Below are 19,902 nucleotides of genomic sequence, written 5' to 3' on the forward strand. Positions count from 1 at the left end.
TTTCATTGTAAAAAGGACAAAATAAAGCAAACACACGATTTCTCATGACTTGCCTCTACCTTGTCTAATTCATTTCTTAGAAGCAGAAAAAGTATATTTGTTAGAGAACAGAATTTTATGGCCAAGAAAAAGACTCGTTTTTGTTTTGTTTTGTTTTGAGTAATGAAAAAAGAGAAACAGAATCAAGCAGAGTAGGAAGTGACCATGGAGAAGTCATCTTGGCAGATGCTGAAATAAGGGAGGGGATGAACCACAAGACTTCGTGGCTGAAAAGTGTTTGGTAATACAGTGGTGCCTGTAATTCCATGTCTGCAAACATTTTTTTTTTAATAAACACATTTATTCTTTCATTAAATACAGAAAAGTTATTTATATTAAAAAGAGCTTAAAATATCTTTTACCAAAACTCCTTATTCCTTCTTATACCAAAAGTCCTTCCTGGGGATTTAATTTAGATGTTTAATCAAGTTTCCTTTCCTTATTTTGAGAACCCAGCGTGGACTTATACAGTTTAAAGACATGATGCTCAAGTACCCACCACAGCTATGTTTTGCCACCAGCCTTTGAGGTTTGGTGGGCACAGAACCAATTGACTGTAGCTTGTACCCGGTTGCTGAGCCTCCACTGAGTGAAGAGAGACAGATTTCCAAAGGGGAAAGCAGTTGAGTGAATATATGGTTCGTGGCAGTATGTTCTTATCTCAGAAAGCATTAAGGGGAAACTACACGAGGGCAATAAACATATTCCCTAGGAAAACATGAAACCAGAAATCATCAGAGTGATTTATCTATTGTCAAGGAGCAAAGTGTCTGTGGCCATACCCCTTGAACACACCTGATCTCATCTGATCCCTGAAGCTAAGCAGCGTTTGGCCTGATGAGTGCTTGGATGGCAGTCAAAGGGCAAGAGGAAAAGAGAGCTAGTCCCTGGGTCTCTGGAAAAAAAAATAAGTTATTTACTCAAAGCATATCTAGTATTAATAACCCTCGCTGTACGCTATATTTAAATCGAGACAACAATTTGGACATTAAGTGACATTTCTGTGTTTATTTCTTAAAATGAGCTTATTTTCTTTGTTTTTGTATTTCTGTACATCATTTTTCATTGGGGTTCAAAGGATTATAGAAGGAATGGGGTAAATTCAGAGGTATCAAGAGAATCAAACTAGACCTACTGATTTTTTAAAGGGTGTCATGCAAAAGGAGGTGAATGTTCCTGACCCTTCACAGTTCAAAATGCAATGCCATTTAAACTCATGACCCAAGCTATTTCATCACCATGCGGTGCCCACTGTTGATGTCTATCATGTTCCTGAGCCGAAGGTCAAGGAAAGTCACCCACCCATAAAGCCGTTATGATAGCAACTACTGACAGTGAATTCAGTGTAACGGTCTTCAGCTTATGTATTCCAAATCCAAAATTCTTCAGGGTAATAGTTATCATTGCTTAACTGGCATTCAAAATACTGGTAGGGATGATATCACTATAAACCTCAGGGTAAAACGTTTTTGTTTTTTGCAATCTCACTTTAATTTCGCAATCTCATTTTAATTTTGTTTTCATCTCTAGTCATTTGCACAGATGTGGATGAGGCTGTATTTTTGCTTCAATGTCTATTGCAATATTCTTATTGCATTCTGCAGGTCCTCCAGTAAACGTTACTTGCAATATTTTTATCAACAGTTTTGGATCAGTCACAGAAACCACCATGGTAAGTGCTACAGTGCCACTGGCAAGAGAAAAACGTGACTTGATTATGCCATGAACACAACCTGTCAAATTTTCTATTTATTGTTCAACTTGCAGGGCCTCCTGTAAAGGTTACCTGCAACATATTTATCAACAGCTTTGGGTCAATAGCAGAAACTACAATGGTGAGTGGGACTGAGCATTGAAGCCATGGTGTGAAGGAATGGGATGTGAGACTGAAGAGCACCATTGCATATTTGAAGGACATTTACTGAGTGCCAATTTCCAAGCCCACTCACCTCTAGAAAGCAATTGCTTATACTCTTTCACTTTTAAAAGTCATTAGTCAAATGTTCATGAGTTAAAATTCAATAGTCTTATCTATCATGCCAGAGAAATTTTGAAAACACTTGATTGGTTAGATTTAGGTAGAATTATCAGTAATGAGCATGGTATATATAGTTAAGGATATTTAAGTATTTAAATATCTCCAATGTTGCAGAAATATAAATTTCAAAGTTTGGGAGATATTTTTTTATAGCCAGTCTTTTTCATATAATGGAACTTTTAACATAGTTAAGCCTTGGATATGCAACATTTAAGATACATGCCAAGGGGGCTGACTTTACAATAAATACACACATGCAATTTTGTTGGCAATAAAAAGTAGTTCCAAGTCCATAGCAATTACATCACATGCATGGCTTAAAAAACATAAAAATATTAAAAGCTCATCATAACGTACGTGCAAACATGTTTCATGTACTTGAACAAGATTTTAGGTACTATAAAATTGACCAAGATTTTTCATAAGTGTCATGGTATAATTTTGCCTGTGGCACAGCCTATTAGATCAGTAGCCTTACAGTGCTAGAATATAGTGTGGCAATTGCATTTTTTATTTAGATGTATTTGGTAAAAAAAAAAAAATCCTAAATTGGTTACATTAATTTCATGTGTACGATATAGTGATTTGACACTTTTACACCTTACAATGTTATCACCCCCGTTAATTCTAGTAATCATCTGTCACTACGTATATTTATCACAAAATTATTGATTATATTCCCCCTTCAATCCCTTTCCCTTCTGGTAACCATCCATTTGGTCGCTGTTTCTATGAGTTTGTTTTTGTTTTGTTTTGGTTTTTAGTCCCCATACAATTTATTTTAAGTCCTAAGTCAATTGATTGGCTTTAATTTTCATTACTATGTAAAGTATATAGCCATATTATTAGATGAGGTCGAAAGAAAATATAGTTGAGCTTGAGCAAGTACTGTGATTGCTGATGTCCTAGAAACACTCGAGAAGTGAAATAATGAGCATAATGCCATTGACGAGTAAAAAAGAGTGTTCTCCTGCTTTTATGAATTTTCTCTTTTCGGCTACTAGGATCATGTTTAACAAATTACTGATCTTTCTGGTGCCCTTCACGCTAGAAATAATTTACCTTTTATCACTCCCTTCCACTGACAAAATTAGATATAATGCAAACCTACTACGCATTTTAATATTACTGTGACACAGCGCTGTCCAGAAATGAGACTTCTGGGGCTCTGACAGGATGTAGTGCATTAACAATTTTATCCAAATAAGATAGTTTTGATAGGGTTATTAAATAATTCATAAGAAAAACTGAATATGGAAAGAACAATCTAACTCTAGGCTTGGCACTCAGTAGCTGTCTCTCCCCTCTTGGTTTTATCCCAATAACAGAGGGGCAAATCTTCCAGTAGCCCAAATCACTGTCACCAGCTTTACACAATGGCATTCAATGACAATAATTGCACGACCTAACGCTGATTGCATTAATTAGACTACTAAGTTGCTTTAATTAAATCTCCTCATTGCATTTTACCCTCAATCAAAAATGTAAATGTACACCTTTTCGATGTTCATTAATGCAAAAAAAGCTTAATATTTAAGGAGATGAACGTGGAAATTATAGCTATTCTTGTTTTCCTATGTCTTTAACAGCTACTCAAGGTGTTTAATAAATGGGCTGCTTAGGTGCTTCCATGGTCAATTATTAAGGTGTCCTTTGTCATGTTTTCTATGAGAAAATTTGGAAATCATTGCTCAAGTGTAATATCAATGACCTGTCAATTCTGTTGTATGAGATATACTGAATTGCATGGTCAGAAGAGTATTGCATATTATGCTTCTTTTATTTTTTAGCTTTTGATGTAATGACAAACTGCATCTGGCTTTTAAGTGTCTTTAATTATGACTTTTCTATAAAACTAAAAAAATATTTTTTAAAACACTATCATGCTTAAATCAAAGAATAAATCCTCGTGCCACGTAGGGCAGGGACTGGCAAATTTTTTTCTCTAGAAGGACAGACTGTGAATACTTAAGACTTTGAAGTTCAGACAGTGTCTGTCACAACTACTCAATTCTGCCCTTTTGGCATAAAAGCAGCCATAAACAATAGTAAGCAAATAGGTGTGGCTGTATAAAAACAAACAAACAAACTACTTACAAAATCATGCTGTGGCCAAATTTGGCCCTCAGGTCATAGGTTGCCAACCCCAGATCTGAGGCATCGATATTTAAATACTCCGATGCTCATAAGAACATGAGAATTACTCCACCTCGAAAGGGTCTTATCTTCCCAGATCCCCAAGGCCCTGCCTGGGGATCTACCTGACACAAACACAGTGTCATCACAGCCCAAGCTTCCTTTATCAAAACCCTGAAATTCTACCATCCATGAATTTACCCACAGTTTCATAAAATTTGACTCAAAAAAAAAAATTGGTCAAAAAAAGTTAAACAGAAAGAGATGCTTCCTGAACTGCCTCTCGGAGGAGTCCAAACATCAGAACCTTGACTTTCGTGCACAGGAATGTACGCACTCACTGAGAATGTTGATTAGTACTATTTTGGGGGTATAACAGTTTGGATTTCTCTACATTTTCTAGAATGAATTTTTCCAAGAATATCTCAGAACTCTCGGTTTCTACACATGATTTTCCTGTCTTCTCTCATGTCCCATTCTTATCCCATGACACCGATAGCATTCTTGGAGACTTCAGTTTGGGTGTTTGTTTTGTTTGTTTCTAAATAACAGGCAATGATGATCTGTTTTAAGAACTCAACATGGCTTTCCTTGGGTGCTATCCAGTCTGCCCCTCTTACGTTTGATGAAATCTCACAAAATTATTGTTGGTACTACCTGCCCGCAAAGTATAGGCTCACTTAGAGACCCGATACGACCTCGAACTCCTTTGCTTTGTGAATGTTGAAGATATGTGCTCACACGAAAACAGATTTGTGTTATTCTAAGAAATAATTTTATGGATCATTATGATGATATACATTATTCCAAAATACACTTTTGTTCATTAAGAGTCAGGGATCTGTTGAAGATCATTGCTAACTGACCTTGTATTAAGAGTATTCAGCAGTTGTTTTTTTTTTTGTGGTTCCAAAAGAGTAGGAAGAAATATATAATGAGACAGCTTATATATTGTTTTTAGAATGTCAGTTTACCATTTCCTTTTCTTTCCTGCTTTTCTTTAGCTGCTGATGGCAAATGAATTTAAAGAATGAGTGTATTTGCAACCCCCTCTTTCCTGATTTAAAGGCATAGTTTGGGAATATTAATGTCAGTAAAGTCAAGAGTATTTGCATGCCGTCTGCATGCAGTTCTCCCCAGGGCTGGGCCAGCAGAAAATGGAGAAGAGTCTCCTCAAAGCTTCCTAATGACTCTTAGAAGTATGTGGGTGGATAGAGTGTGATTTGGACCTGTGAGTGCTGGAACACTACCCACGCTAAAGCGCCAGATCCTGACACCCTCCTCATTTAAGAGATTTGGGGGAGGGGAGGAGCAAGAGCTGAAAGTGTACGAAATTTGACCACTGAGCAAACATCCCTAGAACATGATTCCGGCTCCCCAAACTCAGCCCCAAAAGATAAATTCCACATGCTCTGCCGGTTACCGCTGCAGAGTGAAGAGCTGTTTCATCTCTGATCTGAAATCACACTCCTGAGGAACTGGATAAGAGGTAGACAGCTCCTTGTAAGAATACATGCTGTCTGTAACTGCTGAAATGACACTATGGGCTCCCTTTCATTCTGCAGCTGCATAAGCAACTCATAAGGAGATGCTAACTTATCAGGAATACCAGGTAGCTACATTTCTTAGTTCTGACTTTGAACGGAAGAACCAAGGATCTACCACAAGCCTGGCATTTTGTTAAACTGAGATATAAGGTGACCTTGGTCTCTAAATTAACAATGCAATGTTAAAGCCGGAATTCATCATAAAGTAACTGCCTCCCCATAATTTCAAATTCAAGGCTAACTTCCTGTATCAAAGCTGGCACAGACTAAAGATGAAAACTGTACTGCTGTGTAACCAGAGGTTAAAACCAAAGTGCCACATAGGCACGGTGGGGAACCAACAAAGCATTCCCTTGTCTTTGATAATTTTATAATCTAATTGGATTTAAAAATATATACGTATAAAAATAATGAGAGTAATAGTAAGGTTTAATAAGAATATGTATGAGGCAGAGTGGAACTCTCTATGTACGAATGTCAGACTAAATATAATAGTTCCAAAATCGTTCAATTTAAGGAAACAATCTTTGTGGCATCAACATAGTATTAGAAGATACCAGAAAAAGTGAAACTTTAGAAATTCTAAATTTTATATGAAGTAATAATAGTATGTGATGTAGGCACTTGTATAACCTGTGTTAACAATATAATAAAGATTGTATGACTTACACATAGGTTTTGAAAAAATAAGATGTGTGTGTATGTGTGTATACGTATATAGTTGAATGCTTCCATTATCTAATCCAATACCCAGATAGTCACTTATAGAAAAACAAATCTTGATACAAGGAAATATTTATTTGAAGTAGAATCTGTCTCTGGAGAGAGGAGACAATGTAAAAGAAAATCCAGTCTCCATTTAAGCATGTCTCTCAATAATATTTACTTCCCCTTTAATAATTCATTAAATCTAGAAGCAAAAATTAAGACAAAGAAAAACTACAGAACGATATAACTATCTTCTGTGGTTTGGAATATCATTAGAAGATAAACATATTTGTAAATAAAGAGATGATGAATAGATAAATCACACATGTGAAATTTCTACCCTTCATTGAAAATAGAGAACTGGAAAAAAGCACAGAGGCATAGCCTCAGAAAATCTTTTCTTTGGCTATCTACTTCTATAGATCCTTGGGTGTCCCTTTCTATTCTAATAGGTTTTAAGGTTTTCTTAATTATTTTAGAATCGTGTATATCATCATAACCAACATTATGAAAAATTTTAATTCCTACATATTACAGAAAATAATTCCAAGAGATCTAATAAAGACCTTATTTCATATAATTGCTGCCATTTTTTATAAAATATATTTTCTCCTTAGTTTTCTACTTATCCTTGTTTACAAATAGGATTAATTTATTTTCAATTAACTGTTAAACATTTAATGGTTCTATTACGATATGATAGATTCAGTGATCTTTTTAAAGTTCTAATACTGCGAAAATCTGTTTTATTATCTCTCTGTATAAAATTCAAAATAGAAAACCAGGAAACATTGGAAAATACTCATGGGAAAGACTTGTTAAAAAGATATACATTAACTGGGAAAATTTATACTGAGATTTTTTTAAAGGTCAATGTTTTCATATTGTATGCCACTAATGTAATATTCTCTAGAATCTCTCAATATGTATCTTTAAATCATTCCCAGGCTCAAGGGAGGATTGCAGCGATGTTCTCTTGGTGATTCTGCTGCCAGATACTCTGGCTTCTCAAGGCCTCTCCCATCCTATGATTACTTGGGGGGAGGGGCTTGTTTTCCTCCCCATGGCCTACGATATTTAACCCATTCGCCTGTGTTATTTCCAGCTATTATTACATCCCGTACTTAAGAGTTTCTCTGCCTCCAGAATTGGCTAAGGGACAAGGTCCTCTTCTCTATTTCCGATTGAAACAAGCTCATAGACCTCACACACCAAAATGTGTGACGGATAACTGGTTCTCACTTTAAGGGAAATAAAAGGACTGGGTGTCAAATTGGAGAAGCTGCATTTTTCCCCCATCAGGAAACTCTAAGAAAATCTCGCAGTTGATATATCCAGTTTATACTTATATTGATTATATTTTCGATAGCCCCCCCCTTTTTTTGATTTTTCCACAAATCACACATTCCATTCCTTTCTCACACAAAACTCCAAAGCTTTCAGTAACTCCCGGTGCCAATGAAACACAGACCTTGTCACCTCTTTCCAGTTACAACCTTCTGGTCTCTTTGGACAACTCTAAAATTCATGATGGGGAGAACTTTGAGGTTCTGCATTCCCTTGGTTCACTCATGGGGCAGGGGTGACCCAGTGAACACAGAGGATGGGATGGAAGCGCAGTTGGACTCAACAGCGCCCTCTTACGTCTTAGAATTAGCTGTGCAGGCCCGGTATAATCCCAAATAAAAATCAGCTCATAAAATTTTCCAAGTCAGAAAGTTCTTATGATGTACAACAGAGAAAATTTATATATATATACACACACACATATATATATACACACATATTTATTTATTTATTTATTTATTTCAGCCTTTCCAAACAAGCTGGGTTTTGATGACTGATTTTCAGAAATTAGTAACTATTTGATTATTAGCATTCTTCAGGCCTACTATATTGAGCACTCTAAGAGTTGCCACTTTCAAAACACGCTATGAGCCTGATCATCAGGATGGCTGTATTTGAAAAGAATTCGTGGGAATCTGGATAGTTTAGTAGTAGGTAGAAGGAACTGGGCTGAAACTTTTTTCCATACACCCTGATCTTTTTAACTGCCAGGGACTGAGTGTGTTCCCTGAACGTGGAACTTTGGGGGCTAAAACTAGGTAGTTCTCAGGCAAACTAGGACAAGTTAAGCAACAATAAAAGAAAAGAAAAAAAGAACAAAAAACCAAGTGCCAAAGATATGGAAATGGATCAAATGAAGATGAAAAAAGGTAAAGGAAAGAGGTTAAGAAGAAATGAGTATATATCACCCCAAGTGACAACAGGTGGTAGGAAGGGACAACTATTATCTCTGAACCACAGTCCCTCCCCTTTAGGGAACACCGTTTAAGCCTCTGTTGGAGTCCACTCTATCAAGTGAACTAACAAGCTTCCATGAACCTAAAGACCTTTGAGCAGAAATCCCCAGAAAAGCAGTCACTACCCCAAGCAGATTCATTAGCACAGAAGAAAATTATCAGACCAAGTGGAAATGACAGGGTGTACCTGAGGCTCCCACGGCGAGAAACACCTTCGTCAGAATGAGCTCAGATTACAAGAACATGAAAAAGACCTCTGTTTCGATGAAGCATTAGGTCAACTACTATAGATACAACCCATTCAGAGAACTGATGAAATATGTAGGAATTTTAAAAGTAGCTGTGAGGGAATTATTTTGGCAACATAAAGGATTTAACATTTATGTTGATAAATTTAAAAAAATATTGTCCCATCATGTCAGAGTTTTATAAGATTTTCACTACCAAAAGTATAGAGTGAGTTTTCTACTGCCCAGAATGTCTGAGCAGAATTAGAAAAGAGATCATGTCATTTCTCATTTGGAAAATGAATCAGTTCTATTTGACAATCCACCATCACAGACTGACTTCTGTATTCATCGTTATCTTTTTCTAGAACAAAATCGGCTTGAGTTAGTATTATTTCCTTCCAGAATGAATAATTTAAACATGAAAATAATTTAAACAAGTAAACCTGTTCGATTAGTATTCTGGTTTGGTCGAGTCTTCTTCCTTTTTTCCCTCTGTTTCTGCTCCTAGAACTGAGTGGTTTATTTTTGACCAAGATATATACAGCCTGGTTTACTCAGACAACAGTACTGCACCACATCAGGGAGAAGAGTGAGGGGGGATGCAACTGGGCTTCTTGGGCCAGAATGCACAATAAGTAAGTCTTATGCATGACATTTCTGTAGGATTACCGAGTGAACATTTTTCTGAGACAACAGTGGAATGATTCACGGCTGGCATATAGCGAATACCCTGACGATTCCCTGGACCTGGACCCATCGATGTTGGACTCCATTTGGAAACCAGATTTGTTCTTTGCCAATGAGAAGGGTGCCAACTTCCACGATGTCACTACCGACAACAAATTGCTTCGGATTTCAAAAAATGGCAAAGTTCTCTACAGTATCAGGTAAGCTTCCTTTGGCTGTTCCTGTTCACTTTTCCATTTTTCTCCTGGCCTAGTGTTGCCTGGTTCTGCATGGCAAGATGTATAGGAACATTTGGCTTTCGTGGTCTCTTGTTTATCATTTGAATCTTACAGTTGGTGAGAGTGCCAGAGAATCCATGGCCTCAGAAGTGTGATTCTCTATAACAAAAATACATTTGGTAGGATGGTGCATGGGTGATGGTGTTGTGTAAATACCTGCACACATATGTTTTTGATTGATTCAGTAAAGGAAGGGCCCTTCAGTTCAATTACCATTGAGCATAATGTACAAATTCTCATTTCAAACTATTCTGCCATTCTATAACATTTAGGCAACTCTCCTCCCCGCACACACAAATTTCAATGCCTCGGCATGGTCACTGACAGCATCATTTGGGCTAGGTTAGTGGAAAACTGGTTCTAATCCCATATCTGCCTCTAACTAAACATGTGAACTTAATCTCTGATCTTTTCTTGGGCTTGAGCTTGGGATAGACAATTCCTGAGATCCGCTTTTACTTTTATGTTCAAATATGATCTTCTCTAGAATCTTTATCACTCCACGCTCAAAATAATCTTGTTTAAATTCTAGTAACGGTTTCTCTGTGAATCTGTAAGGCTCTCATTTCTTCCTACCTCATTTCTTGGCTATTTCTGTACATGGATATAGCATTAGAACATGGATCTTTGGAATCAGACAAATCTAAAATCAAATCCAAGCTTTGCCACTTAACTCGGTTACATAACCTATAACCTTCGGTTATTTTACTTTAGAATCGGAAACACCACATTTATCTCAGTATTCTTGTGAGACTGAATGATATAGAGCAGAGGTGAGCAAATATTTTCTGTAAGGGGCCAGATAGTAAATATTTTAGTTTCTCAGGCCAGACTGTCTCAACACTGTTTCAACTACTCAACTCTGCCACTGTAGCACGAAAGTAGCCATAAGCAATGCTCAAAATGACTGGGTGTGCCTCAATTTCAATAAAACTTTATTTACAGGCAGTAGACTAAATTCGGCCCATTGGCCAGTGTTTGCTGACCCCTGATATAGAGTACATAAAAGTACTAGCCACGATACATGACACAGAGTATGTGCTCAATAAATGAAATGATGCTGTCTGAATTTTAAAGTTAATACTTTTTTTTTTTAATTTAGAAAGCTCTTTAAAGCCAAGATATTTGGATTTTGCATCTTTTGTAATCCCTCCCAAAAGGCCATGACAGTGTATCACATATGAGAGATATCTAATATATTGAATAAATACTGATATTTTAAAGATTACAAAATTCCCCCTTTCTCTACAATTTTATTACCTTTCTCCTCCCCCCAAAAAAGTAGCTAGTGTCCTTGTGAATAATTTTCACAAGTTTGCAGTCTCACCATCATTAAAACCTCATTTCACAACCCTAAATACAATTTGGTCTGGACTGCATATTCCATTCTTAACCTGGTAATTTCACAGCTCACTGATGGCTGGCAGCCCCTATTCTATGTCTTATAGAACAAAAGAGGGTCCGCATTTGTAAAAAGTAGCAGAGTCACTGCTTGCACAAAGAACCAGAAAATCCCCCTACTTTATTTTCAAGGAACTTTACTTTTTATAATAATTTTTAAGAAAACGCAGAATATTTCACATGGTGATGCGTTTGGTGTAAGATGCAGTATTGGATGCAACCTAAGTTGATGTGTGACCTGATGAAACAGGACATATGTAGAGCGTGGTACAGGGATGGAGAGTTATAAAAAGCAGCACGGGCATCAGCTGCTCCAACTAACCCTCTGGGCTTTGGGTGGCATTTGCTCCAGTAAATACCTGGCATCTTGCACTGCTGAAACAAAATCAGTTTTTTTTTTCTTCTGTTCTATGAAGGCGTTTTCATTCTAGAACCACGAGGAATATAATGCTCCCCAGATCTAGATGCAGAGGCAATTCTTCTATTTCGGGTAACGAGTGTAGCATATTACAGGCTCTGAAACACCATAACAACTGTTTTGGATTGAGTGGAGTTTGTCCTGTGGCAGGCTGGTTTAGCTTTCCTTCACTGTGGGTGTTCTATGAATTTAGAGGAAAGACCCTTGGTATAGGACAACCAGGCATGTCATTTGAGGGAGACACAGCTCTTGGCATGTTTGAATTGCAGAAATCGAATTACTTGTCTGGATGGGTTTTCAATGGGCCAGGCACTGTGCCGGGCCTAGAGATCCAGAGCTGAGTAACACGTGGCACCCGTCCTGGAAGGGCTCCAGTCTAGCGAGGAAGGTACACATAAGATAAATTAAATAGTAGGAATAAATACAGAAGGAAAAGAAAAGTAGCTCTAACTTTGTAAATGAATTGTTCTTTGAATATTGTTAGAATTTGGGGGTTGGCACCCACCCTTCTACTTACTTGAGTCACTAGACTCAATTTAACTAGAGGACAGTGAGTGATTAGAGCGAATATTTCCCGAACTCAAGTTTAAGGCAAAGAGGGCTACAGTTTCTGGCATCTGAAAAGTGCTGGGAAGGCCCTTCTGACGTTCCACTGCGAAGGACTCTCTCTGCTTCCAGGTTTACAATACAAATACCCCTGGGAGAGGAAACCCGTTGGCCTCAATTCATACTGAGCTGTAAAAAAAATGATATGAAAATGTCTTTCTGATAGTACGTTTGATATCCATGAATAATAGTGAGAACTAGCATGTTGGATGCCTGAGAGGAGAAATCAAATAGAACAAAGGGAGTGAGGAAAGATACAAGGAGGGGAAATAACAGCGGTACCAAAGATAAAATCATGAATTATTTCCATCCTCGCATTTAAATAACTACTTAAACAGTAGTCCACGTTTAAAAAAAATGTTCTGTCGCGATGTTTTATGTTTGCTTTTTCCTGAAACCTAAAGCGAATGGGTGATGGCATTCCATCCAGTAACAATGCCATGCATTCTAGCTTTGTAGGAGCAGAGGGAGAACTAGCTCTGCGTGGAAACCGAAGCCCAAGGCTTTGATGGCAAAACAAAACACAAAGAGAACTGTGCAGTCCACTGACTTCGTAACCAGCAAGAACACACTTCCCAAGATTTTATATATGTTTCCCAAAAGGCAGGGGTTTAAGAAAAGAGGGGACGGTAGACCAGAATTCCATAAGTGTCTTGAAAATTCAAACTTGGGGTACTGTGTAAAATTCAAACGAATCTTTCAAATAGTAACCAAAGGTCTTGGCTCAGTTAAAAATTTTCTATCCAGTGACACAGGACAGTCTTTGTTGATGAAAATGTATCCAATCTATTACTGCCCATACCCCTTGTGATTTCTTCCTTAATATTCACTTCCCTAACATGTTTGATCCTACTCTTTTTTAAAGTTTTTTTTGTTGACCCACCCCATTAAGTATTGATCATCTCTGGCGAAAGTGTAAACAAGGACACAATGTTGCTTTGTACAAATTCTAAATTCTAAATTCCCGTTACTTTAAATTCTAAATTCTAAATTCCTGTTACTTTAAAAGGCTTGAATCCACAGTGGTATAATGAGGTGAGCCTTGAGTTTTGTACGTGTTATTACTCAAACAACATCTGAATTGAAAATAATAAACTGCAGTAGAAGTCGGGGCATCTTGACATATGGTGCAATATGAAAGAAAAAAGAGAAGGTGAGCGTTTTTGGCAAGAAGTAGCTTGTCTCATGTGTCCATGTGACAAATATTTGCTAATATTTGTTTTTTCTTCCTTTACTTCCCATGCCTTCTTAGAATTTTCTGTCAGAATTCTGACTTTTTATAGAAGCGTAAGATTGTTTTTTTTTTTTTAATTTGAAGGTATTGCCTTGAAAAATATGTAATCTAATGCCCTTGTTTTACTGGTGAGGAAGTGGCTTCTTTCAGAAATTAGGAGAGCTAAAATAATGGAGCCCATATAAAGGAAAGGTAAGACAAGAAGCAGAGCTCTTGACTTCTATTACAGTGCTATCGTCTCCTACCCCACTTTCATTCTTCATTTACTTCAACTCAAGTCCAAAGACAAAAACAAATACAAATCCGAAAACACGCTGTTTTCGAACCAACCTTTTTGAGACTCATTTGTTAAAGGCTATCGGAGGAAAGAGGTACGATTTAAGATGAGCACATAAAGTATCCTCAAATTTTACAAATGTCTGAAAAGATTGTTTAAATTAGGTACAACAACTGACTTTTAAATAGGAAGATCTACTTGATAGTTTTATATAGCACATGTAGCTTACATAGCATATCTATTATCTGAAAATTTTTACTCTTCCAGGCATCAAAGGGCTAAAGAGAATCATTAAGTCAACTCCCTACCTTCAGGCAACCTGTTGAAAAGTCATTCTATTTTTAAAGATGTTCAGAGAAGGAAATTTTAAAGTTCTCTCTTTGGAGCCAATATTAATAATATGAGTAACATGGCACAGAAATTCTTCCCTACGTAGCTTAAATCACATTTGCTACAACTTAGTCACTTTTTCCTCCATGTAATGTGACAAACAAAATGGCTACCATTTAAGGAAGGATGTTAAGGATTACATCACTGTTTTTTGTCCCATCGGAGGCAGTGGATGTATGTTTGGTCACCAACACTGTGCTGCTGATTTCATGTTACCGTGTGCTCCACGTCAGCGCCAAGGTGGTCTTCGTCTCACAGTTTTCAGCTTGCTGTACAGTTGGGGCCCAGACTCTGAATCTTATGATGGTCAGTGTTGTCCTGGTTACTTCTGACATCATAGTAGGCATGTGTTTTAAAGTCAAACACCCTTGGGCTTGAGTCTCTGGCCTCAGGACTAGCTGCGTGACCTAGGAAAATTTATCAGCTCTCTGAACCTCTATTTCCTCAGCTTTGAAAAAGAGATGATTTTGTTAAGAGTATTGGTAGAATATAATATATAGATAGTCGAAAGTGGTACTGCCGTTTACTTTAGGGCCCCTTGGTATTTTCTTGTAATTTAGTGGCTGTACTTTCTGTTCTAGACTCTTAAGACAAAGAATAAACTGACCGAGATAGATCCTTACAAACTCCAGACATTAAGAATGGGACTGAGCCACTACTTGAGGGGTGCTTAATCTGAGGGCTAGGTGCAAACTCCAGGGGTCCTTGAGTCCCCCTAAAAGTATATGCATCTTTTATGCATTACGCAATTTAAACTCTTTTTTGCTTGTTTAGAGGAAAAGGTCCTATCTTTCTCAAGGAAGCTATGACCTTCCAAATGTTAACAACTGCTTCAGGGTTTATTGCATGCCTCCAGAATGGGTATGTCTGTAGCCAAGTTAGTAAGAAAATATTGTTTGCCTTCAGTGTCCTCTTATTTGAATGACCAGAGGGCCTTATGCCACCCTCCAACTGCAGAGAGTCCTCCAAACCATAAATATTTACGGGACTGTCCCTCCGCAACGGCACCTGATATCACCAAGGTCTCTGCTCCCCTCATCATTAAACTGTATCTGACCTGACACTTAGTCCTTTACAGCATTTGGGGGTGATCTGCTTGCAAATCCTTTTGGAGTCCATTCATCATTCCAGGTGTTGATGATTCAGTGCTCTGCCCTCCCAGTAGTACTTAGGTTGTAATAGAGAACTCGCAGGGATTGGCATGGCTTCTCCTGCTAATGACAGACATCCAACAGTGCTCTCCAAATGACCCTGTCTAAGGCTCACCGCACCCGTGCACATGAAAGGCCAACTTTTCTCACACGGCCTCCCATCCTTGACTCAGCCTAAGGCCTGATGCGAGAACTTCAAAAGATTCTAACTTTAGTTATAGAATGATTTTTATGGCATAGGAAAAGAGCACATTCTCTATTTAGATGTTACAGCCAAAAATAAAATGCACAGTGGACGAAGCCCTGCCTAAACATTACCAATGGTGATACTTTGATTATCTTACTCTCGGTTTTGATGAGACACATAAGCCCATATTTCTGTTAGAAAGCAACTATGAAAAGCTGTGATTTCTTCTCTCTGTGCTTATTTGGACCATGTTTATCTTTATATCCTATAATCCAGGCAAAATTACATTCTCATTTTCCATCTCTGTGTCCAAATCCTCATTAGTTTTGTGACTTGATTTAATGCAGTAATTAATGACTGTAACATAAGCACCCACATCAGAATTAAACAGTGAAGCTTCAGAGAAGTGCTAGGAAATGCCATGGAAACCACAACGATTCCACTCTTCCTAGAGGCAAGCACGATTGGGAGGGTGGGAGGTGCTGGCATGCACACACGCTGCTGGATTCAGCAAGAACTGAGCTAAGTGGTGCGGAGGGGGTATTTTTGGAGAGTGGTTTTCAAAAAACGTGTGGCTGAGGGTTAAAAGTATTAAAGTCTAGAAAGTGTGTTCTGTACACGACGGACTCTCTTAAAGTGATGAAAAGCTCTGTTGAGCTCCTGATTGGGTTCGGAAATACACATACACTCAAGGGCATAATATTGGTTCAAAAGCAAGAGAGTCAGGATCTTACCCTTGTTGCAGGAATAAAGGAAACTGCAAAGAAATAATGGCAGCTGGCATGACCACCTGTCCTTGACTGTTCACCTTATCGGACTAGCAGTAGCGACCAGCAGGTCTTCCTCCTGGTAACTTCCCACTGCATTAACATCCATCAGAGTTCGCTCTAGAAGCAATAGTGCAAAGAACAGAATACCAAGAAGGTAGCTCAAGGGCATCGGGAGGACCATATGTCCCTCCATCACTTACTGTACCCTTCGGCTTTAAAGAACAGCCTCTCTAACCCCATGAGTTTATCATTCTGAGTCTCAGCTTCCTTATCTATAAAATGAGACTGAACCAGGAGATTAGACACAGTCTGAGGCTACGTCTAGCTATACCACATTTTAAGTCTATAACTCTAAATGATCTCCTTCCCTAACCACACAATTCCTTTAGGATGAGGAAATAAGAGTGGGTCCCTCATGCCCCTTAGGGCTTGGGAATCAGTAACAGGAGACTTAAAGTTAAGATGTCTAACTAACTACTTTTAGATCTTAGAACATTGCTCTCCCAAAGTGAATATCCAACTCCTGAGGAGAAGAACTTGATTTTGGAATAGGGTAGGGAAGACTGGATTAACTGTAGCTTAAGAGGCGGCCTTTCATTCAACATAGAGTTTACACGATGACAAGTACTCAGTACTGAACTCCCTACTGAAAAATGTCCCAATCGCAAAGTGGGTCATGTGTACCCTCTGATTCGACCAGCGGCAGTATCCATGAGATATTATTTTAGAATATGTTCATGAATTATGTGTTTATATACTTTTAGACAATTATAGAAAACTGGCTGACTAGAACTATCATTAATTAGATATGTAGGCAGATTAGAGCCGGCAGAGTCGCAGGGCTAATCTATGACTCGTTACCTGAGTTTCCTTGTGGCAAGAAGCCAAAGGACGTTCAGAGGTCCCAATGAGCTTGCTCAGCTTATGTTGACATGGGCTCTTCCCTGGTCCAGAGTGCTGCTTTTGAAAGGCTCTCTGGGTGGCTATAATCCCAAAATAAACACACATAATATCACCACGGCTCTTATGAGATGCACGAATTATTTTAGCACATTCTCATAGCACATAATCCAAAGGAAATGCGCTCCATTTTAAATGGGAAAAAAACTGTCGACCCTCAAAGCTCAGCGGTCTGTCCAATAAGTCTATCCTTGCTCGTGGCATTTGAAATTGCAAACCAACATCTGCACTGAATAGGGTACAACATTTATCAGTGGACAGTCATTTCAAGACAATTAAGGACATATAATTATGTGATGTTCCGCACGTGACACACACTCAGAGCAAGGCCATCCCATATCTGATTGATCACTCCTTTCGAAGGACAATAAAACAAATGTTTTATTTGATATTTCATTTCGGTAAGGATATTCCGCTAAATTTAAGCAGTTACATGAAGGATAAGAAGCACTAAGTGAACTAAGAGATTACAGGTAGAATGCTATGGGGGTACAGCAGATGTCAGTTCAGAGGTGCGGGAAGACTGGATTCAAATGCCATCTTACTAAGTGACCACGAGAAGGCACTTGACCTTGCTTTGATCTGCAGTTTTTCTCCATTCCGATTCATACTACATATTCAGTGAATGTTGAAATCACCCTGGTTTGGCTGTAGGGTTAAAGGGAAGAAAGAGAAGAGACAGTTCTCCCTATTCTCCCTAATCCATACACAGGCATTTCCTTCCTCAGTGCCTGGTACACTCAGGCCTCGCTTCCCTTTCAGGCTTAGCCCCAAGCAGATGGGTTGCTTTGCCTTGGGTTTTCTCCCTTTGGGAGGCATGTAGCTCATAACAGAAGTGATGGTTGCAGCTTCTTTCAGAGAAAGGCTTGGGTCTGACCTCTTCAGCTGCTTGTTAAGAGTAGACTGAGGAACTGTGCTTCGTTTTGAAGTGTTATCTACTCAAGGATGGACCGTCCTAGTATCTGACCGGGACTCTGCTCTCTCCGACCCTTGCCACCAGAAACAGAGCCAACGACTCTCCCCTAGTTACCACAATAGAATTCTCACTGCAGCAAAATACCAGCAAAGTAACACAACCTTGCTCTTCGGCTGTCGGCAGACACAAAGTTACTTTGGTTTTCTAAAAACCACAGTGGTAGTATACAAGTACTTGTTCTCTTTCTGTTTTGCCGAAAGTAAAATGATCTCAAACAAAATGTTAAGAAAATTGCTATACGGGGCTTTTCTCTCTTTTGTCGCTTCGATGCCAGTGTTAAATAACTGTAAACACACAGTGAGCATGGGATGGAGAAGTCCATCCTCATTGTTTTAATGTGCAGGCTAATAACAATTCACCTTCACGACCGTCTGTATGTAAATACATAATAGATGTGAAATGACTTTGAAATTTAAAATGTAATGAAAATGTGGGCGATGCTGGTTATTTGAATCTCTGGTAATTTGAGCACTTGCTGGTGGTGTTAATTTAGCCCTCTCCTATTCAACACCTTCAAAACATTTTCGTTCAGGAAATATCAAAGCACTTGGAAAAGTTTTAGCTGCAGATTTATCAGCTGCGTTCCAAGTTGAATGCAATCCATATTTGGACTTAATTAACACGGGCCAACCATATGTGTGCACATTTTCTAAAGGGACCAGGCACAGATGGGAGCAGATATCGTATTTTTGTCCTTCCCAGCTAGTACTGCTAAATGCATATGGGTATTTTCTGTGATGCTGTTATAATGTTTGGTAAACATGGACCTTCCTAGTCAGCCGCTGGCATTTCAGTCAAGGGAGAGGAGTGGGACAGCTGATGAACCGGCAGCGTTGCCATTCATCTCTCCCGCATCCCAAGGGCAGCAGGGAAAAATAGGTCTTATACTTATTTGGAATTAACTAAGAGGACGGAGTTAAGCGTACTGCTTAGGACCAACCTAGGGTTTAGGTTCGACCCTAGACAATGTTGAAGAAAATAATTCAGATCTGATGCCATAGCCACAAGGTACCGAGCCCTGTTTCCAGCCAGTACCACCCTTCTGTTTGACATTCTCAGTATCAAAGTCTGCTCTTGGGGATATTAATCGGGAATCAGAGACTCTACTAACTCAAGTACACAAAGGAGGAAATGACTGAACAGTATTTGAAACACTATTCTCTCCCTAGATTTGCACCTTAATAGTCATGGGAACCTTTAGCTAAATGTCTATTAGTTGATGATATGTAGCAGCCAAGAATTGGAAGGAGTTGGAGCCAAGGACATACATTGGGATCTTTCTGGAAGTCTTAACAATTTACTCACGTGACATTTTCAGCCTTTACTTGCGTGGGCAGCCATCCCAGGTGCAGCCACACGTATGCCTGCAGGGGGGCCAGGTCAGCAGCATAGGGCTGGCATGAGCGGGACCCTTCCTATTCCTCATATGAGTTCAAAGCAGTCATTTAATTACAGGGCTTTCAGAAGATGAGTTTAAATTTTTCATTTCTTGCCTGCCCAGCCAAACTAGGCTTTTGTTCTCCGTGGATCAAGATCCTTTTGTGGGTGTCTTGGGTTTTGATGCGG

The 19,902-nt window shown here is 38.6% G+C and overlaps 1 protein-coding gene across 6 annotated transcripts in view; it reads left to right on the forward strand.

Annotated features, from left to right (window-relative positions):
- The window catches only part of GLRA2 (glycine receptor alpha 2), a 194,564-nt gene that overhangs the window by 57,483 nt on the left and 117,179 nt on the right, over positions 1–19,902 (forward strand). For 4 of the 6 annotated variants that reach the window (XM_011362953.2, XM_023532350.1, XM_023532349.1 and 1 more), the window contains 2 exons: positions 1,644–1,711; positions 9,665–9,888. In XM_011362953.2, coding sequence (XP_011361255.1) covers positions 1,644–1,711; positions 9,665–9,888 — 292 coding nt within the window. Of the gene's footprint in view, positions 1–1,643; positions 1,712–1,806; positions 1,875–9,664; positions 9,889–19,902 lie in introns of all 6 variants that reach the window. The other 2 variants (XM_011362956.1, XM_011362954.1) reach the window with 2 other exon arrangements.

This window comes from Pteropus vampyrus, unplaced genomic scaffold (genome assembly GCF_000151845.1).
Source record: "Pteropus vampyrus isolate Shadow unplaced genomic scaffold, Pvam_2.0 Scaffold81, whole genome shotgun sequence".
NCBI classification, from domain to species: domain Eukaryota; kingdom Metazoa; phylum Chordata; class Mammalia; order Chiroptera; family Pteropodidae; genus Pteropus; species Pteropus vampyrus.